Consider the following 27,187-nt stretch of genomic DNA (forward strand, 5'->3'; position numbering starts at 1 on the left):
CCCCTCCCGAGCCATTTCCTAGAAAGCTGTATCAATGTGGCCACGCTCCGCGCAGACACCTAGGGCGGCTCGTCAGCAGATGCAGGGGCGAGGAAGCGGGTTTTTCCTGCGTGGCCGAGGCCCTCGGAGGAACCGCTGCTAGCCCTGCCCCGGGTCTGCGGCCGCTCTGAGAGGCTGGCCGCGTTGCCCAATGGCGCCCCCAAGAACAGAAAGATTTCTGCAGGAGGGTCATATTCTACTAGGCTTAAGAAGCACCCCTTTCTCCAACATCCACCCCTTCCTCCTCTTCCTCTCCACGCACGTGGCTCGGGGCCGGAAAACAGCTTGAAAGTTATCAGGAGTCTAAGCTTGAGGGGCATAACCTTTATCCCTGGGTTTGCGAGGTTGCAATGTTCTCAAATCAGCCTTTCCTTGCTCCTCATTTAGGGGTCTACTTCTAAGTTATCTGAACTCATCCACATGATAAATCTATCTACCTGAATCTTGCATAGTGGGCTGTTTTTCTGATCACATTGCAAGCCTCCGAAGTCCGAGAGCACACACGCACACACCCTTTATGCCCCCGTGGTATGCCTACAGAATGTCAGAAAGGATAATCAATAGGGATCCATGGGGTTTGTGGGTTCCCCTATCCGAGGCCCCTAGCATGCGGGGCTGGATGGGGAGAGGGCCTTGGAGAAGTAGGGAGAGGGGGTGGGGGTGGGGAGCGGGGAATCATGTTTGAAGTTTGGTCAGGCCAGCTGCTGTGCTCCTTAATAACAAGAGGGAAGGGGGGGGGAGAGGGAGGGAAAGATTGAAAGGAGGGGAGGGACGCTAGAGGAGGGGAGGAAAGGGGGAGGAGGAACCTGAGAGGGGGAGGAGATCTAACTGCCCTTCCAGCTTGCGTCACTGCCTCAGAGAGAGAGGAGAGCGAGCCGAGGAGAGCCGGGCAGTTCGGAGGGAAGGACCGGTGCGAGTCAGGCGGCCCTTGAGGCTCCGCTCGCCCACCTTCCACTCTTCTCTCTCTCTCCCCCTCTCTCTCTTCGCCATTTCTTTCCTCTCCCAAATCTCCCATTCAGCCAAAGGAAGGAGGTAAGGGAAGCACTCCCCGACCCCCCGCGCCTCCAAAAAACAATAATATTTTAAAAATTTTACAGTCGGGACCGAGTGGTGGCCGGCTGGCTATGGAGCTGCTGTGCTGCGAGGTGGACCCGGTCCGCAGGGCCGTGCCGGACCGCAACCTGCTGGAAGACCGCGTCCTGCAGAACCTGTTGACCATCGAGGAGCGCTACCTCCCGCAGTGTTCCTATTTCAAGTGCGTGCAGAAGGACATCCAACCGTACATGCGCAGGATGGTGGCCACCTGGATGCTAGAGGTAGGTGTGCGGGCGACGCTCTCAGGGAGAGGCAAGCCCAGCCGCTCCATCCCTACCTCCAACACGCAAAGACCCTAAAAACTGCGGGAGGACTACCCCTGCGCTGGCCTCCCCCCCCCCACTCCGCTCGTGCGCGAGGTAGCCCAGCACCCATGGGCGAGACTCGCTAATTCTGTCCCTTGCTAGATTAACTAGTGGTGGAAAACGTGGGTGAGGTGAGGATGTTCTCCCCCCCCCCCCCGAGGGGTTGGCATCCCGCGCGTGTGCCTGCATGTGGCTTCCTCGTCTTCCCATCTCCATTTCTGACCTGTGGTGTGGAAGCAACCCCAGCTGCCTTCAGTGAGGCCCCAGAGGGTGTTGCGACCTAACAATCCATACCAACATATTAAGAGCCCCCCCCCACGACTCTCAAGTTTGGGGCAACCCGTCTGAGCCTTAGGACTCCGCGTTGGCACTTTGGCAGGAGGTGGGGGTGGGGGAGAAACAGGGAATTCAGGAGAGCCCCGGAAGTCACACTGAAAAAAAACGTGCGTTTAGGGCAATCTGAAAGAACCGCTGCTTTAGCCTTGCTTGCAATCTTTGCCGAGAGAGCAGGGTGCCCACGTATGCACAGCTCTGGACCTGCCGTGGTTTCGCCATGTTGCTTTGCAAACTCCATTTACAAGGACTGGCAACATTCGCCTGCTCCCCCACCCCCTCTCAGCACCCCATGATCCTGGGCACCCTCTTTCTGATCGTGCCCTCTTCTCCAGCCTGCGGTTCACCAAGGTTACTTACAGTTTGGCTGCTTCTTGAGCGCGCAGATTTGGGTGGGGTAGGAAGCGGGGGAGGAGGTGTGTAGAGCGGGCTAGGGGGCACCCCCAAATGAGAGGTCAGAGTCCCGCATGCCTCCTGGAGGGGGGGGTTCCCTGGTTTCGTCTCACCCAACCCCCAGCGAGGCACAGCCTTCCTAGCTACTGCCCTTGTGGGCCGCAGCCGAACACTCCGCAAGTTTCCCCACTGAGATCTAGAGCCCCTGGGGTGGAGATACCGACTTTACGGACACCCGAAACCTCTTTTCCAGGGAGCCTGGGACCTCTCTGGGGTTTTCAGGCCCGCAGAGCGTTTCTAGGATTTTCCCTCGATTTTTAATAATTTTTTGAAACTGCTCCCCCCTGCTCCGACTCCAACTGCGGCGGCCGGCCGAGGCGCGCTTCCTCCTCCTCCCTCCCCCTCTCTCCTCCACCCACCCACCGAACAGCGGCCCCTGGGCCGCCGAGACCACCCCGGACATTTTTTTCAATTGTCGGGAATGGTAGAATAGGATCTGAGGATCCGAACGAGACCAAGAAGTAGACTTTCGGAGCTTCCAGAATATTTTTATTGATTTTTTGAAAAGATGACGAAATCCAAAAAAGAGAGTGAGTTGGTGAGCTGAGAAGTGAGCCAGAGGGAACGGCAGGCGGCGGCGGCTCTGGGCTTTGCCTTGGGGTTTGTGGAGGTTTTAGTTCATCACCCTTTTCAGCTTTGCGGGAATACCCGAACCCCAGGAGCCCTTCAGATTCACCCCACTGTTCTCATCTCTATTCTTACTATCCTTTCTACTCTCCTCCCCCTCCCCATACACACATAAAAAAAATTATTTTTGTTATCTCGGATTATGCTTTTATTTTTCTTTTCCCTCTGTTTCTGATACTAATTTTTCCCTATCCCCTCGGACCCTACCCCACTCTTGATTGTAGGTCTGTGAGGAACAGAAGTGTGAAGAAGAGGTCTTTCCTCTGGCCATGAATTACCTGGACCGTTTCTTGGCTGGAGTCCCGACTCCTAAGACCCATCTTCAGCTCCTGGGCGCAGTGTGCATGTTCCTAGCTTCCAAGCTGAAAGAGACCATCCCGCTGACTGCGGAAAAGCTGTGCATTTACACCGACAACTCTGTGAAGCCCCAGGAGCTGCTGGTAATGCCGCCCTCCCTGCTCCTGACTCTGCCCTCCCCCATCACACTAAGGCCGCCACACTAACCAAGACTGAAAAAAAAAAAAAAAAAAAAAAGACGTCCTTTAGTAGGAGAGAGCTAGTCTTCCCACGTCAGGGAGTGAGCAAAGCTATCAGTGCCTCATGGAAATTCTTGAGGGTAAAATTCTGTTGGTGGGGGGGAGGGGTGCGTAAAAAGAATATTCTAGTTAATGATGTTTTAATTAAGGTCCAGATTTCCACTGAACCCTGAGAACTGATTTCTCACATTCTAGTTTGTGTTGTTTCCCAAGACCCTGGAGGTGTAACAGGTAATATCTTAAAGACCAATAAAGTCTAACGGACAAACATAGTAGCTGATCACTAAGTACCAACAAAGCACTAAGTATGAACATATCAACTTGGATGCAAAGGCTTTCTATTGGTGGGATCTGAAGCAGGAGAGTTCAGCTCCAAAAGGCACAGTGACCTGGATACAGTCAGTCCCCAGGGGGTCCTGTCTTGGTTTTCCCCCAACCATCTACCTTTTTTTTCTCATGCACTTCCCCCTACCCCCATGTTAACACCACACACTGAAGGTTCTGCAGCTCTCTTTTACAGTGGTTTGCACACCTTGCACTGGTGGAAGAAGACCACCCCCTCTATGACTCCCTCCCTCTTGCTACCATTGCCTGGGCCTGCTTAATCTCCTGGGCAAAGACTGGCTTCTTGAACTGAGCCCTTTGTGAGGAGCCGTCCTTTCTGGGCCTGTGCTGCCACCTAGTGGCAGACATGTGCAAGGCTGGGGGAGGAATTGCCGAGAACGCAAAGAGGGGCCTGAATGACTTCACCTTTGAAACACTGCCAGATTTCAGCTGCTTCTGGTTTGGTCTGAGAGGCCCCTAAAGGTGCTTTCTTCTGGAAGATCTGCTTCTTTCAATAATGGTGCCAGAGGACGAGTTTGTGCTCACATTGCCCTGGAAGAAGGAAGGGTTTGGGATTCAAGCCATTTCTGATTTTTACGTAGTTAAGGAATTTTTTTTTTATCTTAACTTCCTGCAAAAAGCCCAGGCACACTTGAAAGCTTGTGGGGAGGAAAAAAAAAGATTAGAATTGGAGGCCAGCTTGTTTATTCAAAAAGAAAAAAACAAAACATGGAAAAGAATCTTCTATGTGGCTGGTGTGCTGGAGGACTGGAGGTATTTTTCAAGACACCCTAATTTTTCCAGGACCGGCAAAGCTAACTCAATTCTCCAAATAAAGTGTGCCAGCTTCCCATCCATAAGTTAGGCACCCTAGAAGAACCTTCCTATTTTACATGTTAGAGGAGCTTGCTCCAGGAAACACTGTAGCTGGTCCAGCTGACAGGGGCTTTATAGCCGGTCCCCAAGCTTAGTAGATGGAGCCAGGTGAACTGAAGAGTCAGTCACTGCCAGGCAGTAGTAGCATCCTGCACTTTTGAATCCTACTGATTGACTGGGATCATTTCCTTTTGATTGCACCCTCCCCACCCCCCAACAAAACCAAAACAAACAAAAATTGGGACCTTTACATAATTCAAGCTAGCTTCAAACTTCTAGCCTTAAAGAGGTAGAACCCCAGACATGCAATTCCAGGTGTACATCTCTTTGGGGTATTATTCCCCATGTTTATTTTACAAAAGAAGAGGCACAAAGTAGCCTACTAGTGGGGTGCAGTGGAGCCCCCTAAAAAAAGACCGTTACATCCCAGTACATGGGCTGAAGAATGTTAGGACCCTGTTTAAGCACCTCCACCTTGCCCCAAATCAGAGTGTGCAAAATGGAGTCACAAGTGACCACCTCAGGCCCTTTAGCCAAGAAGACAAAGGCCAGTGAAGATTCAGGTGAAAGGGTGAGTGTCATATCCCAAGACTTCTTCATGGTGTGTCAAAGGGGAAGGTGTTGGCAGCAGAGCCCAGGAGGAAAGGCCAGCGAACTGGCTGCCAAGGAGCTGGGCCAAGGAGGCTTCTGCTGTTCTGCATCTGTAAGCATCATTTTTTCCCATGAGGAGTAAAGAGACTGTGAGTCTTCTGATATCATCAACAAATTTCTCGTCACAGCACCACAATGGCCTTAGCTAGATCTTACTATAGGCCCACCTTTCTGAGTAGGCAGGCAAGAACATTTTGTGGAAGTCAGGGGTAGGGGTGAGATAGGAAGAAAACTAGAGTAAAGGCTGGTCTTGGCAGTAGTTACCTGGCCTCTCATTATTTTCAGTGGAGCCTGACGGTTTTTTTTAGCCCAAGAAGAGCCTCAAGCAACTTCAAAGCATGAGGGGCACAGTGACAGATGAGGCTGCAGCGGAGCTTTAAGGAGCTTTAATGAGCATCATTAGAGCTGGTCAGGAACCCAGCCCCCAACCCGGGCCTGGAGTCAGCCTATGGATTCTTAGAACTCTGCCCTCTTCCTCCCACCCTTTGCAGGAGTGGGAACTGGTGGTGTTGGGTAAGCTGAAGTGGAACCTGGCCGCAGTCACCCCTCACGACTTCATTGAGCACATCCTTCGCAAGCTGCCCCAGCAAAAGGAGAAGCTGTCCCTGATCCGCAAGCATGCGCAGACCTTCATCGCTCTGTGCGCTACCGGTGAGAGGGGGCTCACGGGGCTCCCACGGGGCCATGGGTTGGGTGTCTAGGCAAGTCTGAGTAAGCCAGCCTGGAGCCTCGCTCGTGCTTTCTCAGAGCTAGAACATTCTCTCTCTCTGCTTCACTCGTAAGTTCTTTATGAGGGCAGGTATAGTAAAGGGAAGGGAGTCGGTGCCCGCTAAAATATTGTTTATGGTGTCTAAAGTGCTCTTTGAAGATTATAGATACTGCTCTCTGGTTGTGTTTAAATCTCTAATCTTTTGAGGAAAAGGACGGCTTGGAGATAAGCCCCAAAGGGAATTTAAGGAAGGTGGGAGCAAATATAGGTTAAAGGACTAACGACAAGATAAATATGGTGCCCGCCCTGATAAGGGGGAAGGAATTCCTTCTCCGTGGCGCTGCTTTATTGCCTTCTTGCTGTTTCCTGTTGACAAGGGAGTGAACCTTTAAGCAAAGATCCGTTTATTCTGAGCTCTGGAGAGGATTTTTGATACATAGCTTTATTGGCTTCACACCTGGGTAGAAGACCCTAGCACATCATTTCTCAATCTGGGTCGATACGTCCCGCGGGGCTTACGTATCAGATATTCCTGCACATCAGATATCCTACATATCATATATCTACATAAGAAATCACAAATAGCAAAATTACAGTTACAAAGTAGCAACGGAATGGTTTTATGGTTGGGGGTCGCCACGGTATGAGGAACTGTATTAACGGGTCACAGCAGTAGGAAGGTTGAGGTTGAGAAGCGCTGCCCTAGAACCTTGGGAATTCAGGGCCCAAGTGTCAAAAGTTCATCTCCTCAGGGTTAGCAGGTAAAGAAAGAATTGACCATGCGTGGGGTGCAGCTCAGTTCACCCAGGGTTGTTGAAATGTGTTGATGTGATAGGGGGTGGCGGGTGGAGTGTAACATTTTAATTCCTTGTAACATTTAACTATGTGTTTGTATAGCTGATGCTATAACGAACAATAGGGCCTGTGCTTTGTTGGAAGTTCAAAGGTCAGGCAGACTTTGTTACTTACCACTGAGTGACCTGGCTCAGGCTGTTTGACCTCTCTGAAGTTCATCTGGGATCTGCAAAACAGGCCTTTGGATACATCCTTCTCTAGCCTTGGGAGAGTGGGTAGGGAAACTGACCCACAGAAGAGCAAGCCTGGAGCTTCCCGAGAAAGTTCACTGATGTTGAGAATGGCTCCAGTTAAGGTGGATGCGGAAATGGATGCGGCCTCTCACTGGCGTGCCGGATTCCATCTCCCCTTTTTAGAGAGGTGTGTGTGTTTGTGTGTCACTTGCACGCGAGTACGTGCACGCGCTCAGTTTGCGTTGGTCCAGCAGCCCTCGGGGCCCTGCACACTTGTGGTGTCCCAGCTTCTTCGTGGAGTCCCCTGCTCTTCCTACAGTCAGGGAAGAGGATGAGCAATAAGAAGCCCCAGCCTTTGCTACGCTTTGGACAGCACTTTCAGCTCCCTGCTCTTCTCTTGCTGACTGGCCTGGGCTCTAGAGGTCAGTCCCACACTGACCTGCAGTTTTGTTTCCGAGGAACTGTCTCTTTCCTCTTGCAATGATTCAATGTGGAGGAAGGGCCAGTCAGCCTTTTCTCTGTGGCCCTAGGACACCTAACCCCCCAGACCCATAAATTCCCACATCACCCAGCTGCCAGTGGCCAGAGTCCTGCTTTGACCTTATCTTTTGACCAACAGGTCTTTGGGGAGCCTTTCACTTCTTCCTCCCTAATCTTGCACTGGGGTGGGGGTAGGGTGATAAGTGCAATTACTCGGGCTTGGATGGATTCCTCCAATTCTGTATAGACTACAGGTCCGTTCTGTGTTCTTGGGGATCCCATCCCCCATTCTTGGCCATCTTGTCCAAATCCTTGGGGCAGCTGCCAACTTTGAGGCCCAAATATGGAGCCTGGGATTCGGTGACTAGGGGCAGAGGCCCAGTGGGAGGTAGGGCCAGTCAGAAAGATGGGCCTGTTAGGGGCCTTGACCTAGCTTTAGCCAAAGAGTGGGAAGGGGTCAGAATCATGTGCCAAGTACTGCTACAGAGATGTGGATTGAGGAGAAAGTGGCGGAGGTGCTCAGGCCTCCTGGGCCTGGAATGGGTGGGCCTGACCACAAAGCCCCCATGTCTCTCCTGGTCTGCATTTGGGGTCCTGCAAGTGAATAAGCTTCGGAACCCTGCTGGTGTGTGGGTATGGGAGGATGGTGGAGGGGAGTGTTGGGGCCAGCAGACAGGCAGTAGGCTGGACAGCCTAAACCCAGAGGCCTACTGCTCTTGAGGACATGAGCTTCTGGGGCCAAAATCTAGCGAACCCAAGTTCACTAGCACCCTTGAATAATAGTAGGCTCAGAGCAACTCAAGGACCAAAGATGGGAGGGTGCTCTTGTGTGCCCCATCACCTCACACCCTCCGTCTCTTAACTCCAGTCCTGAATATTCCACCCTGAACCTGAGGATGTCCCAGGGTTTTAAGGGTTCACAAAGTCGTGGGAAGGGGGCAGTCCCTGAAGAGGTGGTAGGTAGCCAGCCCTGGGGAGACCTTGCTAGTTTAAGGGAAAAGCCAATTGTGAAAGAGCTGGCAGTCCTTCCGAGGGGGCGTGCTGAGCGTATGTGTGTGTGAAAGGGGAAGAGAGCGTGGGCAGTCCAGGGGCCCAGGGAGGGAAGAGTGTGGCTGACCCAGCAGTCTTCCTTTATGGGGTTCTGGGGTAAGGTTGGTGGCAGGGCAATGAGGTGTGTCCTCCTTTCCGATCCAGCCTACAGTGGTTTCTGGGAGAGAGGTGGTCTGGGATTGCCTGGAGCTGCTCTCCCCACTGGCCTTTGTGGTGGAGGAATTTTAGGTGGGGTGAGAGTTGTAACTGCAGCTCCAGCCCAGAATGTGTGGCTCGGGAGAAGGCAGAAGTGGACTTCTCTCTCCTGGAGGGCTCCAGGTCAGCAAACAGGGCAAAAAGCACCCACCCACCCACACACACACACACACCCGCCCCGGGTAACCAGGAGGCTACGATCAACCTTACCATTCTGAGCACATGATTTCAATGGTATCGAGTTTAAACTTGGTACAGATACCCCACACCTGCCTCTTTTTGCATTGGGAGTATCGCTGTGGCTGCTGGACCCAACTCCCTGTGTAACCCTAAGGTAGGGTTGAATCCTAGGGTACACCCAGACTTCTTTAAGAGAAGTCTTAAAGGTGTTCATTTGATTTCCAGACTGTGGTGGCCCTGAAAAGTCTGGGGACTTGACTCTTGTTCTAGAATGTAAGCCAAGCCTCTCTGGTGGCCAGGGAGGAAGAATGAAACCCACATTTCCACCCGGGTGCCTCCGAGCTGCCTCTAGAGGGCAGTCATGGGGCGGGGACGCGGGGGGCGGGGGGGCGGGGAGTAGCTTGTTGAACTGAAGTTCTGTAACTGATACTCGCTATCTTGCGCCTCATCTGGCCCTGAGATGAATGAGAGCTTTTCTCCAGCCACAGCTCTCCTCTCTCCCTTCCACCCAAGCTAAATCGCCATTAATAGTTATTGCCTTGAACTAGAAGGATAGGCTGTGCTGAACCCTTTCTGGGGGGGTGTCAGATGTGTAGGTGCTAAGTGACATCATGGGTGTCCTTTGATGTCCAAAGAGCACCCTGGGTCTGGTTCTTGAAACCTGCACCTCACCACAGGTTGAAGGAGAGGAAGAAGCCGAGACATCAGACTTGTTGGTTGGGTTTCCTCCGTCACAGACCGAACTCCCTCCCCCTAGTGGACAACAAGAGTAAAGCAGCCTCCGGGAGCCTTTTGTTAGCACTACTCCTCCTGCTTTTTAATAAGCTCATTGAGCAGGACCACAGCATCCCACTTTTAAACCCCATCGGTGTAGAACAGTTTGGCCAGTGAAATATCATGGTTTTTTTTTTTAAGTGCATATTCCAAGTTGGTGGTTATGGAGTGCTTCTCCTGATTCGGGAGCAGATTCGGGAGCCACCCCAGACACCCAGCTGCTTCTGTGGAGTCCTGGATATTTGGTACCACGAGGAGGTGGCAGATGAATCTAGGGCCCATGTGGTTGGCTTCTGGGCAGGAGCCGTTTTGTGTTTCCTTTCGTGGCATGTAGGAGAAAACGTTGAGGGTTACTCTAAGCACAGACTGGATTGGGGTCTCTTTAATCGGAGGCCCAGCACCCCTAGGGAGTGAGCAGTGGCACTGAGCAGTCGTCTGACACCCCAAGATTCCCATCCTCTGTACTGGGTCCTTTACCTGCTCCCACCACGAGGGAGGAGGTCAGGCCCGAGGCTCCTCATAGGAGCTTCCAGGCTCTGGGTGAACCACACCAGAGTCAATGTGGACTGGTGGCAAGCAGGATAAGGATTGGGAGCGAGGGTGACCGACGTGTGGCATCTCAGGTTTACCCTGAGCCAGGTTCTATGCATGAATTAATAGCATGGGCTCTTGTAGCTAATCCTCAGGATAGCATGGTGGAAAAAAAGGTAAATTGGTACTTTTGCTGTTGTTTTTCAAGATAGGGTTTCTCTGTGTAGCCCTGGCTGTCCTGGAACTCACTCTGTAGATTAGGCTGGTCTTGAACTCTGAGATCTTCCTGCCTCTGCCTCCTGAGTGCCACTACGACCCAGCAAATTTGTAGGTCAGAAAAGTTCCTTTCAAAGATACCCATAGAGTGTGTATGAAGCCACGTATGACACACCAAACTGGGTTGTACTGCTGTGTAGTAAACTGGCTACCCAGCCATAAGAAACGGCTACTTCTTGGGAGCACCTGTTTTCCCACTGGGGAAGGAGTAGATGTGCGTACTGGAGCATGGAATAAAGAGCCAGTCAGACTCTGCCCAAGAAGGACTTTCAGTACTTTCTTAGGGAAGAGGTAAAGATCCCCTCCCTGGCCTTTCACCTGCGCCCCAGGTCAAGCCGCACACCCCTTCTGGCTCCACATGCTAACCCCGAGTTGGTTTTGTTAGCAGTGTGACTTCAAAGTTCTGCAGGAATGTTGGGTGTACTCCCTATCTGATGCCCCAGCACGAGGGAGGGAACTCTGAGAGCACTTCAGTGCCCTGTCACTGACAGGTGCTCTCACCCAGGGCCTCAGTGGGCCCAGGGCCATGGGATGGCTACCTCGTCTACACTATGAATGCCCCACACAGCAGCTAACAAGTTTATTAGATAGAGAAAGTCTCCTGTAGCCTATATTGGGGAGACTTACAACACAGCAAGAGCCAGGGAGGGAGGTTGGCTTCATCACATCAGCCAGGATAGAGAAGACATAGGCAGGGGTCAGCAGCCAGCAGGAGTTGGGTGAAATCCCATAGTATATGGCCCTCAAAGTGAAAGTGGTGAGCAGTGGAAGGAACAAAGCCAAGGAGACAGACAGATGGCCAGGCCTACCTGGCTCCTGGGATTGAGCCCAGGTGAGCAGGGGAGTGTGTGTGGTTCACTGATTTGTGGAGTGTCTAAGAACAGTAGAACCACGATGCTGAGGTACTGGCTCTCTCTCCGTTGCAGAAGCCTCTCTGTGATGCTCTGCTGTGAGAGGGCATTGCCCTAAGAGAAGAGAAGAGTCCAGGTTGCTCTGAGCGTGCCGTGTTCAGCCCAGGATTCTCACTATGAGCTGATGTGTGACTCATGTGTCCCTCTGTGCTCTGCCTTCAGTCTCCACTGGACTTACTGGTGTCTTGGTACAACTAGAGATCATTCACTGGAAAGTGGACCCCATTTCACAACTGCCACTCGATGGTGACACTGTCACCTCCTCAATCTGTGAGCCCAAGGCAGGGACAAAGACAAGATCAACTTGACAGTTCCCAGGTTTCCTTCCATCCACAACATCACCCTCCATGGTGGCTTTGTGTGTTAAACAGATACCACACGCAATGCATGCATGTTAGCAGTTGGCAGGGCCAGGCCGCCTTGGCAGGATTCGCCTCTGCATTGAAAGCAGCAGTTCATGGATCACAGTTCCATGGATCCCCTTAGAGAATCACTCAGCGGTGAATGAGTTTAAGGTCCCAGGTTGCCCCTACTATTTAAGGTGAATCCCCTGCCTTCACTCTTAGAAAAATACAAGTGTGATTAGAATTTGTTAGTCTTTAGTGTTTGAGAAAAGCCCTGTCCTCCGCCCTAACATTCTGAAGATCCTTAACGTAGGGTTAAAAGTTGAGACTCAAGAAAATTAAGCCAACTCACCTTATTCTGCTTCTACATTTAGCTTACATGCACACACATGCACACATGCACGTATGTGTGCATACCATATGCCTGATAACTGTGGCGGCCAGAAGAAGGTATCAGATGCCTTGAGATTGGAGTTGTAGACAGTTCGTGTGAATGCTGAAAATCAAACCTGGGTCCTCTCCTCAGAGGATGTAATAAGTACTCTAACCACTGAGTCGACTCCTCAGCCAGGGAAGATAACATGTTTTAATCATCTCACTAAAAGGTCGCAGGCATGTGTTGACTTCTTGAGCAGTTGTAGGGCACAGAGTGTCTGGGACTCAGAGCCCCAGGTGACTAGCTGTGTACTCAGATAGGCACCCTTTCTCTCCTGCCTCTGTGTCTTTGAGAATATCTACAACTGACAAGTCAATAAGGGCCCCCTGTGGAAGGAAGGAGTCGAGGGAGACAGTGGCTGTGGATCCAGGGGTTCTAGGGGCAGCAGGTCTATGCCTTCCAGCTTCTGCGCATCAGCTGTCCGGCAAGCACTGGGCCCCGTTTTCCTTCTGGGCCTGACTTTAAGCTTCTGGTTCTTTGCAGACTTCAAGTTTGCCATGTACCCGCCGTCGATGATCGCAACTGGAAGCGTGGGAGCAGCCATCTGTGGGCTTCAGCAGGATGATGAAGTGAATACACTCACGTGTGATGCCCTGACTGAGCTGCTGGCCAAGATCACCCACACTGATGTGGTAGGTACCTGCTCTTTTGGCTGAGTCCCCTTGGCTGAAACCCGATGTCTCTCCTCAAGTTCCAGGAAGGATGGTTGATTTATGATGGTGGCTCGGAGTCTTTTTGTTTTCGTTACTGTTTTCTTGGTGTCTTGTCTTTAAAGGTCAAACTCCAGCAGATTGATGCCCTTCCCTCGAGGTGTGTGTGTGTGTGTGTGTGTGTGTGTGTGTGTGTGTGTGTGTGTGACTAGGGGTTGGGCTCTCATTATCCCAGGCAACCACTATACCATTGAGTTACATCATCAGCTCTTAAGGGTTTGTTTTGTTTTGTTTTTAGATTTATTTATCTTATGTCTGTGAGTACACTGTCACTATCTTCAGACACACCAGAAGAGGGCATTTGTTCCCATCACAGATGGTTGTGAGCCACCATGTGGTTTCTGGGATTTGAACTCAAGACCTCAGGGAGTGCTCTTAATCAGTGCTCTTAATCTCTAGCCCTCCTTCTCTAAATTTTATTGAGAGACAGTCTCACAAAGATGCCTGGGCTGGCCTTGAACTCATGATCCTCCTGCCTCTGCTTCCCTATAGCTGGGATTACAGGAGTGCACAAAGACCGCCTGCTTCCTCTTATGAAAGCATGCATGTACCTTAAAATACAGACAGGATCTCAGCAGGTTGATGGAAGTGGGGGCAGTCAACTGATTTTCCTCTGCAGTGTAGGGTTCATGTCCATTTATGTTCACGTTGTCAGGCCTCTGCTCTGCCATGGAGAGAGTCCAGGTCTACTCACTCCCCAATGAAGTGGGAAGGCACAAAGAGGGGACAGCTAAAGCTGGCCAGTGGCTGTGGCAGAGGGAGCAGATTTGAGAGGTGGCCTTGTGAGTGATATCTCTGCCAGTCAGCCTTCCTGCCATCCTGTCTCGGGCTTTCTTTTTACTCAAAAGCTTTTGGTGGATGGCAAAGCACACAAGGATCGAGTGCAGTAGAAATTCAAGAACTATTATTAGCTTTAGTCTTTTTCCATTCTGTGTGGATGGCCCCAAGGCTGCTGCTGGCTGCCAGAATTCAGGGATCTTAAACACAGAGGTTTTGAGATGGACCAGGATCGCACAAGGTAGGTCCTGATTTCACTGGCTAGGATGTAACAGTTGAAAAGAGTTCTATCTGGGATAACACTCAGAGCTCAGTTACCTTCATCCCTCCTCCCTGCTCCCCACCCCCCAGGCAGCAGAGAGAGGCTGCAGCAGAGAGGCAGGACAGGTAACAGCAGAGCCAGTACCCAAGTCTCTGAGCTCTGTCTCCAGCCTGGAAACTTTGCTTATTGCTGTGGCTCTTGGGAGCTTTGTATTTTGCAAAAGGCATTCAGTGGAAAGGCTAAGCAGAGAGGGGAGTATTGTTGGCTCTTAGGTCCTGGTGTTTCACCATGGAGAGGCTTGGCTTGGGAATGCAGGGGAGATTCACCAGACACCCTCTGGATATGCAGGGGCATTCAGACTGCCCCATGAGGGAGTTTACTGGGTTCAAGGGTCACACCGTGTAATGCACAGACCTGGGGATGGTGCCTCGCAGAAGTCTGCTGAACACAAGCTGTTTAAACTCAGGAAGCTCACAGCCATCCAGCAACTCACCTGTATTTGGCCTTGACACTGCCTCAGAGAGGTGAAGGCCTTAAAGGCCTTGATAGAACTAAACCATGGGTCTTTCTTTCTCTGAACCGGGTTTTAAACAGAGCATTTGAAGCGTTGGTGCCAAAAAGCATGCTTTTTAGCCAGGACTCCAGGACATGGATTGTGAGGCTCCCCACCCCCACCCGCAGCACAGCATGGAGAATGTGTTTCTGACTCTCCATGTTTTGTGTGTGTGTGTGTGTAGGGGCTCAACCCAGGTCCTGATCTTCACTTTTCCTAATGTCTCCTGCTAAGGATTAGTTTATAAATAGGATGTTAGCCAGTAACAAACTTTTCTTCAACTTCTGAACATACACACGCACACATAGACACACACATAGAAACACACACACATGGTCCTGTGAAGGTTCTGTGCCCCAGTATAGGGGACTGCCAGGGCCAGGAAGCGGGAGTGGGTGCGTTGGTGAGCAGGGGAGGCGGGAAGGGATGGAGGGTTTTCAGAGGGGAAACTAGGAGAGGGGATAACATTTGAAATGTAAATAAAGAAAATATCTGGGCTGGTGAGATGGCTCAGCAGGTAAGAGCACTGACTGCTCTTCCAAAGGTCCTGAGTTCAAATCCCAGCAACCACATGGTGGCTCACAACCATCTGTAATGAGATCTGATGCCCTCTTCTGGTGCATCTGAAGATAGCTACAGTGTACTTATGTGTAATAATAAATAAATCTTTAAAAAAAAAAGAAAATATCTAATAAAAAAAGAAACACAAAAACACACATGTAGAAACACACGTACACACATATACACACATACATACAAACACATATACACACAGACACACACTGTGCCCACGAAGACAGTTTGACCCTCTGGTATCACCACACTTTTGACACTTGTAGGCCTGCTCTGATTGGCTGACATCCTCACGAGGACCCCATTCTTTGCTTTTCTCTCTCACCCCACTCCTCTCTACTGTTACACAGGGGCAGAAATGATCGAGCTCCCACAGAGGGAGGCTCTCTGTCTCTGCCCTGATTTGTATGGCTGCACACCAGCCTGTCATCTCACACTAGAGATGCCACCTTCCCCTCTCCGGTACCATGCAGCTGTCAGGGAACCCCAGTAACACAGCCTGCTGTCAGTACAAACAAGCAGCTCCCATTGATTACAGCTGTAAATTTGGTATTTTATTTCTTTTAACAAATTTTTGAATTACCTTTGCTTATTTGTGTGTGTGTGTGTGTGTGTGTGTGAGGAGGTCAGAGAATAGCCTGCTATGGAAATTGTCTCTTCTTCTACCATGTGGGTCCTGGGAATCGAACTTGTGTCAGCAAGCTTAGTGATAGGCACCCTTACCTACTGAGCCATTTAACTGTCCCTGATACCTTATTTCTACAAGGGAGCGGTGTCTTGTCTTACTTGAGGGTGCAGGTCCATGCTTGAGTCTCACAATGGGCCCAAGAGTAAACCTTGAAGTAGTACTGAAATCCAAGCATGGACATAATGAACTGGTAAAACCAACCACACGTGTCCAGGTATACAGCTGCTGCCTCAAAGTTGCACGGGTACACCTTGCTCCCTGAGGCTCATCCATTTGCTTCCCAGAAGTATTTTTAGGGGAAAGGATGGGTGTGCCTGCATGGCCTCCCCTTCATCAACGTGTGTTGTCTGAAGGGCGGAAGTCTGAATGAAGGCCAATGCACTGCTGATCAGTGGGAGAAGGGTTCTGGTTTTCTGTTTTCATGACCTCTGCTCAGCATCCTGTGAATGAAGAAGTGGTGTGTTTGAATCACACCATGAACTCACTTCTGGAAGCGCTTAGAACGTGCAGTTGTTGCTGACGGCTGCCTTACAGAGCAGAGATGAGCAAGGCCTGGTCCCCAGACACCACACTAGAAGCTGGGATGGGCAGATGGAGCGCAGACAATAACTTAGTGATTAATGAAGGAATGGGAAGTAAGGGCTGGACATAGTTTGGTGATTAAAAGCTCCGACTGCTCTTCCAGCACCTGGGTATGATTCCCAGAACCTATGTGGCAGCTCCCAGTGATCTGTACCTCACACATGTGGTGCACACATACATGCAGGCAAAGCACCAATACACATAAAAACAGATTAATTAAAATTCAATAAGGAAAAGAAAAGTGTCCGGGGGGGGGGGGGCGGGCGGGGGTCCTCACAAATGCTAGCGTGAGGCACTTTAAGAGAGGCAGGGCATGTCTGCAAATGAACTTAGGATGCCTAATACAAAATTTGAGCAGAGTAAAAAAAATTTCAAAACATGTCTTTGGGCTAAGAGAAACAAAATGTGGTATGGCCACATGATGGGATATCAGAAAGCCTTCCCAAAGAAATGTCATCCTATAGACACTAAGTACGCAGTTAAGCTTGAAGACATTGTGCTAAGTGAAATAAGCCAGACGCAAAAGAGAAGTCATAGATGAAGCAGCTAGAGAGGTCAAATTCATAGAAACAAAAAATGGAAGGAAAGTTGGTCAAAAGGTTGGAAGGAAGGAAGGAAGGAAGGAAGATAGGCAGGTAGGGAAGTGGAACATCCTAGCCATAACATACAGTATGAATGTACATTGCACCAAAATGTACCAAAAATGATCAATTTTATGCCATAGTATCTTTTTTAAAAAAAATTTATTTATATGTACAGTGTTCTGCCTACATGCATGCCTACAGGCCAGAAGAAGGCACCAGATCCCATTCCAGATGGTTATGAGCCACCACGTGGTTGCTGGGAATTGAACTCAGGCCCCCTGGAAGAGCAGCCAGTGCTCTTAACCTCTAAAGCATCTCTCCAGCCCCTATGCCATGATATTTTATTCATATAAATATACCACACTCATACAGATCATCCCTGTGAAATGCCAGTTAGTATGTTGCTCTGTCCTGTGGAGAAGTTAAACCAATCCAAATAGAAGCCAGGAGCCACTGATAGCTGACTGCCATTCCTGAGTTCCCCCGAGTTCTTCACCGTCTTTTCAGAGCCACTGTGTTCTACTCTCACGGCTGGCCCGAGGTCAAGGTTGAAAATTGGTCCCCTGGACTCACCAGCCATAGCTAGACAGCATCTCCCAGCTCACTGGCAGCTGATAGCTGGGGCTGCAGGGACCCACGCGGCTCTGAGAAACGGGCTTTGTTTTCCATATGGTTGCCAAAATCAATTGACTAGCTCCATTCCAAAGAGAAGTCTGAGTGAGAAGCCTGACAGTCTTACAGGGACGGAGGGAAGTCTCAGAGGACAGTGTATTTTAGGTCCTTTTCCCTTCCAGCCACAAGTTAAGAGTTACTAAAAACAGACACTAGCCAGGGAGGCCTGCTTGGCTCTCAGGGAACTTCTTCATACCCAGACTTCTGTTGCCAAGAGGGAGTTTGAGAGCAGGGCTTGACCATCCCAGGCCCCTACAGAATCCTGTTCCCTTTCCATCCCCTCCACAGTGTAATCTTGCTGTGGTTCAGAATTTACCTCACTGTTCACTTGACTGTAGGGCCTCTTGAATAAGACCTACCTTGAACTTGGCTTTTTATCCCAAGCTTCCAGCATTCATTAGAAACTAAGGCTGGAGGAAGGGAGGGAAAGATGGAAGGACAAAAGGCAGACAGGGGGTTCAAATGTGCCTCTCATTCATTCAGGACCTTAGGAAAGATTTATCATCTGTCTATATCTACCTGTCTATCTACATGTACATAATTAAACAGAAGATTTATCTTAGAGCAACCTCTTAATTTCACTGTCAGTCACACACTTAAGTCAATATAGAGTAGAGCTGGTATGAGGCTCAGTGGTAGAATATTTGCTTGCAAGGTTCAATCCCCAATAGTTCAAGACGGGAAAAAAAGTTGAATTGAGGCTTCCATGCTATAAAGATTTGAGGAAGTTTCTAGAAGATATATAATAGAACAAACAGAGGCTCTAGTATACTGTCAGTTCTGCCTCGGTTTTAACAGAACCCCTTGCCATGTTCTCCAGAACTGCCTAGGATAGATTCTAGAATATTCTTCCCTTAGGGTCATCTTGGCATTTTATGATACAACTTCTCAGTGAGTAATTACAAAACAAATAACTTAAGTAAGCATTGCTCATTTTGGACCCAAACTTTTCTGGGGAGAGGGGGTCCCTATCATCTCTTCTGTTCCCCCCTTGGCTTGAAACTTGTATTCTCAAAGTGCCTCTGACCGATGCCATCTTCAGTGTGCTTTACGGGGGTTTCGGGGAAGTAGGAATTCTGGAAAGCATGCCTGGGGGTGGGGAGGCGGGTAGAGCTGGGGGCTGCCTCCCGCCCTCCCTCCCTCATTTCTTGTCTGCCTCATTCTGTATGCAAGGAAACGAGCCAAGCAGCCTGTGAAGAAAGGAAGAATGAGATAGTTTCCTAAGTTGTCTCTGCCTGAGTTGGCCGCGGGTCTGCGGCTCATTCAGTCTTTTGTCCCACTGTTGAGTGCAGTGCGTGTGTACTGACAATGGGTGGATGCAGTTACACCGGGGGCTAATGGTTGGAGGTTCCGTGGGTCCATTCATGGAGGCCGTGGAGGGTGCGGGGCAGAGAGTTTGAGCCAGCAAGTGGAGGAAGTCGGGGGCTGAGCAACGAGCCGGAGATCACAGCCGCTGCTGTCAGGGCTCTGAGGATGGGGGGGGGGGGGGCCAGGGCAGTACAGGGAGGGGCCCGTCATCAGAGGAGTTGGAGGGGTGCCCGACCTCCAGCGCAGTGGAGTACCACCTGTCCGGGCTGACAGACTAGCATTATGGCTTTCCTTTTAATCAGCTTAATTTGGGGCATCTTAACACAATGCCTGCTGCTTTCGGAGGCTGCCACAAAGCTGAGGTCCTGGAGTTCCTGCTTGTCACATGGATGTAGCATCTTTTGATCAAGGAAACTGTTATCATCACCCCTACACACACACACACACACACACACTTGCTTGCACAAACACAGGCATGCTTGCACAAACTCATGTTCAGACTCCCCTGCAGTGGTGTCTTCTTCCTTGCTTTTTGCCAGCTCACAGGAAGTACATTTGCCCTATAGGCTCCAAGAGGGGCTCCTGCAAAGCTGGGGCGGTTGCAACTGTTGGGATTGATTGATGGATGATTGATCAGTGGATGATTGATTGATTGATTGATTGATGATTGATGGATGTTGGAGGAATACCATGTAGGTCTCTCCACCCTTAGGAAGGAATATGTTCTACACTTCCTGCAGATAGAGGATTTCTACCTGGCCGAGCCAGGACTGAGGGACCCTTGTTGAAAGTAGAGCTAATAACTGACCACTTGTGAGAAAATGGAAGCTGATAGACAGCAGTTAAGCAGACCTGATGGGTTTAGCAGTCTCCCGGGTGAATGGCAGATGACGTTGTAGCCGTCTTTCTTAGGCTAACTGCATCAGTCCTTGTTCCTCTCTCCAAATGAGAGGGAGCAAAGATCAGGGATCGTCCAGAGTCAGTGATGATTTGAATTTCAGTTAACACTCGGAAGGGAGAGCATAGGAGTTTATATGAAACCTTTGGATCTTCCTCCAGTGCTTAGACTACTTGGTGAGCCTACCCTTGGCTGGACCATTACATCACGCTTGCGTCATCTTGAGCCCGTGGCTCTGAACATGCAGTAGAAATGACGGCCAGATATCTTGTCTTCCCTGTAGGGGTTTCTCCCAACTATCCCTTTAAAAGCTTGGGCAGCTAGAAGGGAAGGCTTACTGTAGGAAGAGTAGGGACGCTGCAGATCCTAAAGCCAAGTTCTTAAGCTTTCTGCAGGCTGATTTATGAGGACCATCTGACATAATTAATACAATAGAGATGTACAAGGGTCGTGATGACGGGGTAGATGTGCCAACCCAGATGATCTTTTCTGGGAATCAGAAGATAGCAGACTAGTTTTTTTAAAAAAAGGTTGTATGGACTTGGCCAAGAGGCACAAAACTTTCTACTGTAGAGCAGACTCTCCCGTGTAAATTACATCAGAAAATATTCACCAAGTAACCCCACCCCCCCCATACCGTAAAGATTCCTCATCATTTATAGAAGGTCTCACTCTGCAGCCTAGGCTGTCTTCAGATGCATAATCCTCCAGCCTTCTCCTCAGCCAGCTTCCTTTCAAATGGAATGGTTTAGACTTCTCCTCTCAAGCCCCACCACATAGACCCAGCCTCACAAAGGGTCCCTCATCAGCTACAAATCCTACTGTTGTAAATACCAGAAGCTCCCAGGTCTTAGGCCTCAGGTAGGATTTGATTTCGGTGGCCAGGCATGGATGTGGTTGCTGTCTCTGGTATTGGGGTGTTCCCACTCATTCTCTCTGCCTCCCAGGAAAAAGCTATTTACACATCACCAAATGCTGCCAGATTGGCCTAGCAGGAAACATGGCAAACAAATGAGAAGCTGTCAGGACCCGAGTTTTTAATTGCTAATGAGGGTGGCAGATCCCAAGGATCAGGATGAGAGATGTTAGAGCCTGGGCACATGAGTCCTTTACTTGGTCCTGTTGAAATTAGCCTGGTGATGCGTTGACCCCCACCCCACCCCCCAATGCTGGACCACACTATCTCTAGGATCAACCTGCGACACCTCCTTGTCTTAAGTAGTTGGTGATCTATACCTTTGTTCACAGAAATCTAGGATGGACATGTTTGTGTACTTAAAATTTCAACTACTCAGCCAGCCTGAGAAACATGAGTCTCAAAATCCAAAGGATTTTTTCAGATTCCTGGACAGATGGAGCCATTAAAACACACACACACACACACACACACACACCAATCATTTATTGATTTGCTACTTAGCTCTTCATTTTTATACTTGGAGAAACCGGGGTTTGCAAATGGAGCTGTGCCCTGCCAGTTCGGAGTGAGCACCAGACATCCCCTTCCTGCTTCCCGCCCTTCCCAGGTTCAGGAGAACATTTCAGCTTCTGACCTTTGCTCTTGATCTGCTGCCATTCCTCATCTTCAAGCTACAGTTTGAACTGGGGAGCAGATGAGAGAGAGGAAAGAATAAAAATGGAGGTGTCATGTAGGGAGGGATGAGGAGGAGGAGGGTGGGCGGGGGTAGAGGATGGAAACTTTTGCTCCTTAATAGTTGTTGCCAATTTTATTTTCAGGTCTCTGGGAAATAAAGATAATGCCTTTATGTTTGGGGGAAAATATCAATTCCTAGGTGGTGAGGTCTAAGCAGAGAAATAAACAGAGGGGAGTTTATGCTGAACTGTGAGCAGGCATGGGGAGATTCAAGTTAGCACCCTACAGGATGCTTCCTAGTGCAGGGAGGTGGGACAGAGAAACTAGGGTGAAAATCCCTGCTAGGGGCCGGTTCCTCAGCTTGCCCCTCCCCCCAACCTTCTAGCCTGAGCCTTAGTCCCATCCCAGTGACAGCCGCGACTTGCCCTCACATTCCATGTCTCCCAGCAAATAGAATCTTCTGCCTGGGGCAGCTCACTCTGGATTTTCCCTACCAAATATAGACTAATAGAGGCAACACTGCAAAATCTTGCTTATTCCCAAATTGGACAAGCTCGAGTGTCCCGAGTTTTGTAAACAGTATGCATTATGTTTTTGTGAAAGGGGTCCAAGGGTGGTAAAAGAATGCAGAGATGTTTCGTTTCTGAACACTTTAAGCATCGCCCTTCTATCCCTCCCATGGTTGCTTGCTTGCCTTACAATGTTAACACCTTGCAGGAACCAGACTTTCTGTGCCACCTTTCCCAGACAAAGAGACCTCCAGCTGGTCCCTTGATAACCAGGCAAGGGCTTTTTGTAGCTGGATCACCTTCCAGTCAATGCAGTTTGGAATGCCCCGGTTCTGATCTGCTTGATCTGGGATAGGCTGCTAGCTAGTTCCCAGATGGTGCTGATGCTGCCTGCTGTGGACCCCACTTTGTATACTGAGTAGTTTCCATGGCATTTGAGAACATTTCTATTACCTCACAGGAAAATCAGGATGTGAGTTGGATAGTGTCTGCCTTTGGGAGGCGTTCTATGCATTTGCATGTGCTAATAGCCCCTGTTTGGACCTCTCTCCTCTAGGATTGTCTCAAAGCCTGCCAGGAGCAAATCGAAGCTGTGTTGCTGAACAGCCTGCAGCAGTTCCGTCAAGAGCAGCATAACACCGGATCCAAGTCTGTGGAAGATCCGGACCAAGCCACCACCCCTACAGACGTGCGGGATGTTGACCTGTGAGGAAGCCATTCGGGCGGCAAGAGAGAGGCGTGTTCGTCATCTGCTAGCCCCTTCTCTCTCTAGTTATGTCTTGTTCTTTGTGTTTTTAGGATGAAACTTCAAAAAAGAAAAAAACAAAAACAAAAACAAATCTGCCCCCACCTAGATCCTATTTAAAGGTCTTTTAGAAGTGAGAGGAAAAGGCCGTATAGTTGTAACACATGTGGTGCCTGTTCAAAGTTCAGCATAAGGGGATCCCTTGTACACTCGAACCGTTATTATTTGATGATGTAAAAGTCATAGTGAGATGCTTGCAGGAGAACCCGCAGACTAGCTAGAGTGTGCATACCTGCAATATGGGAACAAATTAGAGGAGACTGTCTTTTGTGCTTGTGACGTAGTGCATATGCCCCCTTTAGAATTGCAAGGAACTGTGGGTGCCAGGACGGCATGAGTAGTTTGCAAAGCAGTGAACCCAAGGAGGAATCAGAAACAAGAAGGGACATGCCGGGGAGGTTGCACAAAACCACCCGACCACATGACTGAACCATTTTGGATGTAAGAAGCGCCTTGATGCCTCACCACGTGTTCCCAAGACTGAGCGTGGTCGGGTCTCTCCGTCGCATACTCTTGCTGACTAAAGTAGCTGCTACCTAAGGGATATGTCTTTTGCCAGTTGGACACAGGTGAACGGCTCCTAAGTCTCGTGTTTGGTGAATTTGGGCTTCTTCTTCCAAACATGGTTCATTGTAGATGTATTTTACTGTTATCTGATGGAGGGAATTCGCTATGGGCCATGACCAAAACGCATCTAAATGGGGGCAGATGGAGACCACAGACGGAATCTAAAACAAATCTTCCTTGTGTAAGGGAAGAGGGTGAGGTGATCTTTAATCCCCTTGTTAAGAAAAAGAAAAAAACAACCCTTAACTTTTGGTGCTGATTGGCATGTCTGGTCCACTGTTTAACTTTGTTATAAACCATTCCATTAGAAAAGCACTTTGAAAATTTGGGGGGAGGGTGGGGTGGGATATGGGATGGTTTATGCAAATCATGTTGAATATGCCTTCCTCCTTTGCCCCTCCCCTTCCTGACCCTCGTCCAGTTACTGTTCATTTCTGGAGTCTGATGTTCTGGTACCCAGCTCTGGTGTCCCTGCCAGGGCTGAGAAAGCCCTCTGCTGATATCCTCATCCCAGCATTCCTCGGAAAACCTGTCAACAGAGGTCTAAAACATTCTGATGGCTTAGAAGGATTGAATCCCCGTCTATGTTTTTCTCCTTTAGACATGGAAAGAAAAGTTACTTCTGATGCAAAGGCTGAACATCAGGGTGTGGCATTTTGGTCCCTTTTCCGTTTTTTGTTTGTTTGTTTGTTGTTAATTTTAGTGCAAAGTTGTATTCATTGTACTTGAAGACCCCTCTCCCACTTCTTTGAGACAGTCAGTAAACAGAAGTGGGAGCCACAGTTGGTTTGGTTTGGTTTGGTTTTTTTGGTTTTTTGTTTTTTGTTTTTTTTTTTTTTTTTGCACAATTATAATTGACAGGTTGTGAAGCTATTTGTTAAAATATCCGCTTTGTTTTTTTTTTTTTTTTTTTTTTGAGAAAAGATCAGAACAGGGCTGCTTTGAAGCGTTATACACAGGTTCTGCCTTGTTTCACAGTGTGAGGGTTGAAGATGGAGAAACATCTAAGGGTCTCTTATCTTTCATTTTTCTTTTGTTCTGTTTATTATTATTTTTCGCTGCTAAGAAGCTAAGATCGTTCACCCCCATTCACATTAACAGTATCTAGCTGTAATGTTTCACGGTGTGCTGCTATTTTAGAAACATTGTTATAATATATTATTTTACTGCTTAAATTTCAAGTCCCGAAGTAGATGGTTGAGAGATGAGTTCTCTGTACTGGAAAAGCTTTTTTCCTCTGTTCCTGTTCTTCTGGTAGCATTGATGGGCTGCGTTTCATTTGGTTCCGTTCTGTTCCTTTTCTTCCGTGCTTCTTCATTTCCAGGTTTTCTTTTCCTCCTCTGATCACATTCTTCAAAGAGAGTATTCTTTACCTCAGGTTTACTGGACAAAAACAAAACAAAACAAAACCAATAATGATAACAATGTACTTCTTTTTGTTTTCATAATACCTCACAGCTCTACCGGTTCTGTTTGGAAGGCCACTGGCACCAGGCACAGGGCAGGCAGAAGATAGGGACTGGACATCCTACTTGATAGAAAGCAGGAGAAAGCTGACCCCAGAGTCTCAGGCCAGGGGTCTTCTCTGTCTTGAAGGTCACCAGGCTCCCCTCTGACACAGGCTCCCTTCTTATGATAGAAGACAGTGATGAAGGGCTCCTCTACCCAAGGCAGATATTCATCAAACACAGACAGTGGTCTAGGTCAGCCTGATTTGCATATGTGCACCAGAGTCAACAATGAAGAATTCTGGCAGACAGTTAGGAGACCCTTCCCCCATCTTGTAGCCCATTCAGACACAGGACTTTCCTCTTCATGGGGTCCCTTTATCATGAACATTGACCAGTTTCCTTCTTGGCATCTATACCCCAACTTCGGATGGCCTCCGAAGACTTCCTAGGACTGAGTCTGGTGCTGAGTCTGCAGCACACGTGGATGGTATTCCTTTCTCCTTCTCTTGTCCTCTGCAGTCTACAGTGACAGGCAAGCACTGTGTGTGGCCAGGTTGTCTGTGTGTAGCATTGAATGGCTTCAGGGTTTGGATCCCATTGAGTGGGGCAAGGTAGGAGGCCCAGGTTGAATGAGTCTGGAATGCAAGTTGAAAGAAGGGAGAGGCTGTTTCTGTGGTCTCCGGTGTATTTAGGAAGGATTGGGACTTGGTGAGTTAGCAAGACCCTAATTTCTAGGGGCTTTGTGGTGGGACAGTGGGTGATGGTTTGGGAAGTTTGAGAGAGGAAACGGGAGCAGCCTGCAGCTAGCCAGTGTTTATCCAGAGCTCACACACTGCACAGCACCCTCTCCTGGTCCTTAAGGGACCCCACAGAACTTGACAGACACACTCCCTTGAGTTCTTGGGCAACTTGGGTACCTGATGAGTGGCCTTTGAGCTTAACTGAAACATTGAATGAAGGAAGCTGACACACAAGGGGAGAGGCAGGTTACTATCTGCCCCTCCATTCATCTTACCTGGAACCTAAGACACTTTTCCTGTTTGCCTTCCTTGGAGCCTAGTGGGACGAGTCCTGTAGAGTGGCCATTCTGCCTGCTCCTCACTTACACAAAGGAAGGGAGTCTGGATTCCTTGGTGACCAATACCTTCTGCTTAGATGTGGGTCTCCTTGGTAGTATTTCTGTCTCAGGGGTTTAAACGACCCCAAGGATTTCAGCTTGCTCTCCCTAAGCCCCTTCATATCCTACAGAAGGGATTGCAGATTCTGGTCTTTTTTCTGCCTTGCTAATGATCTCTTCTTTGTTTCTAATTTGTCATTGTTGTTTGTTTTTGGTTGTTTTTGTTTTTTTTCTCCAGCAGTGGGGGCTAAGTCGTTCCCCCAGCCTGCCAAATTTTGATCCTTCCCTGTTTTGACCAAATCCTAGGGGAAAGAAGCCCTAGTATGCCAAAAATAATATGCTAAGCATAAGGAAATTCATAATGGTTCCTAAGAACCAGGCAGCCTGTGAGTGGTGAGCTGCTTCTAGATGGGACAGCTTGTAGAGGCTGCTTTGGTTTGAACTGTCCCCAGGACACCATGGGAAAGCAGAGCCCGTCTTATAGGTTGCTAGCTTTAAGGTGCATGCCTACTGAGACGGACTCCTCTCTAGCAGCCAGGCTGGGGGTATATGTAGCACCCCTGGATCCCATCTTGTTGCTAGCAGGGTAAGTGACCCCTTGGAGGGAGCTTAAGAGCTTTCCTATAGTCTAGCTCTTTGGGGATCCACCAGATTGTGCCTTGGGAGCTGTAGGAGCAACAGGCTAAGACGGGGTGGCTTTCACAAAAAAGGCAGAGGAGCTTTGTCTCCATGAGGTATGAAGACAGGGCTTGGAGGACCACACTTGTCCCTGTGTCCTGGACAGTGGTGTGGGAACTGGTGGTAGCAATCAGAAGTCTAAGTAAGCCAACTGACCTCTAAGCCCAAAGGACTCCCCCTTGTTTACCTTAGACAGTCCAACCTTGGGAATAGCTTTAAAAAGGGGAATTAATACTGAGACAGTGAAGTCCCCTTAAGCAGACAAGCCCTCCATAGGTGCACACCGCACACAGGCTTCTCTCAGTGCAGACTCCAGGTGGTGGTCAACAGCTGCGGCATGCTTATCTATTTGTACGAAATAGTGTAGGGAAGTCCCAGGAGGTGTTATAGCTTCCGTATACCATGTGGCTTTTGATGCTTCTGGATTCTCAACAGCACAAAAGAGTCCTCGAGCCGGAACATGCGCTACTCTGCTTTTAAACGTAGCTGGGCTGGGAGACCCGTTCTTGGCTCTGGTTTTACGAAGCCATCAATACATACACACCCTTGATGGAGCTGCAGATCCGTTCCTTTTCCTGCAGCCCACTTGTGGGGGAAAAGTGCCTTACTGACTTACAGTAGCCACTCAGTTTCAACAGGTGCCTATCTTTGACAAAAAAAAAAACCAAAAAAAACAACAACAACAACAACAACAAAAAAACAGAAA

General features: G+C 49.2%; 1 protein-coding gene across 1 annotated transcript; it reads left to right on the top strand.

Moving 5' to 3' along the window:
• The first annotated feature begins 915 nt into the window (after nt 1-915).
• On the top strand, nt 916-27,025 carry Ccnd2 (cyclin D2). The gene is made up of 5 exons (XM_021164995.3): nt 916-1,355; nt 3,077-3,292; nt 5,731-5,890; nt 12,637-12,785; nt 22,420-27,025. Exons 1-5 carry the CDS (start codon nt 1,164-1,166, stop codon nt 22,570-22,572), a joined length of 870 nt encoding a protein of 289 aa, XP_021020654.1. The 5' UTR covers nt 916-1,163; the 3' UTR covers nt 22,573-27,025.
• Nucleotides 27,026-27,187: the final 162 nt, after the last annotated feature.

This window comes from Mus caroli, unplaced genomic scaffold (assembly GCF_978045245.1).
Source record: "Mus caroli unplaced genomic scaffold, Mus_caroli_1 scaffold_7, whole genome shotgun sequence".
NCBI lineage: Eukaryota > Metazoa > Chordata > Mammalia > Rodentia > Muridae > Mus > Mus caroli.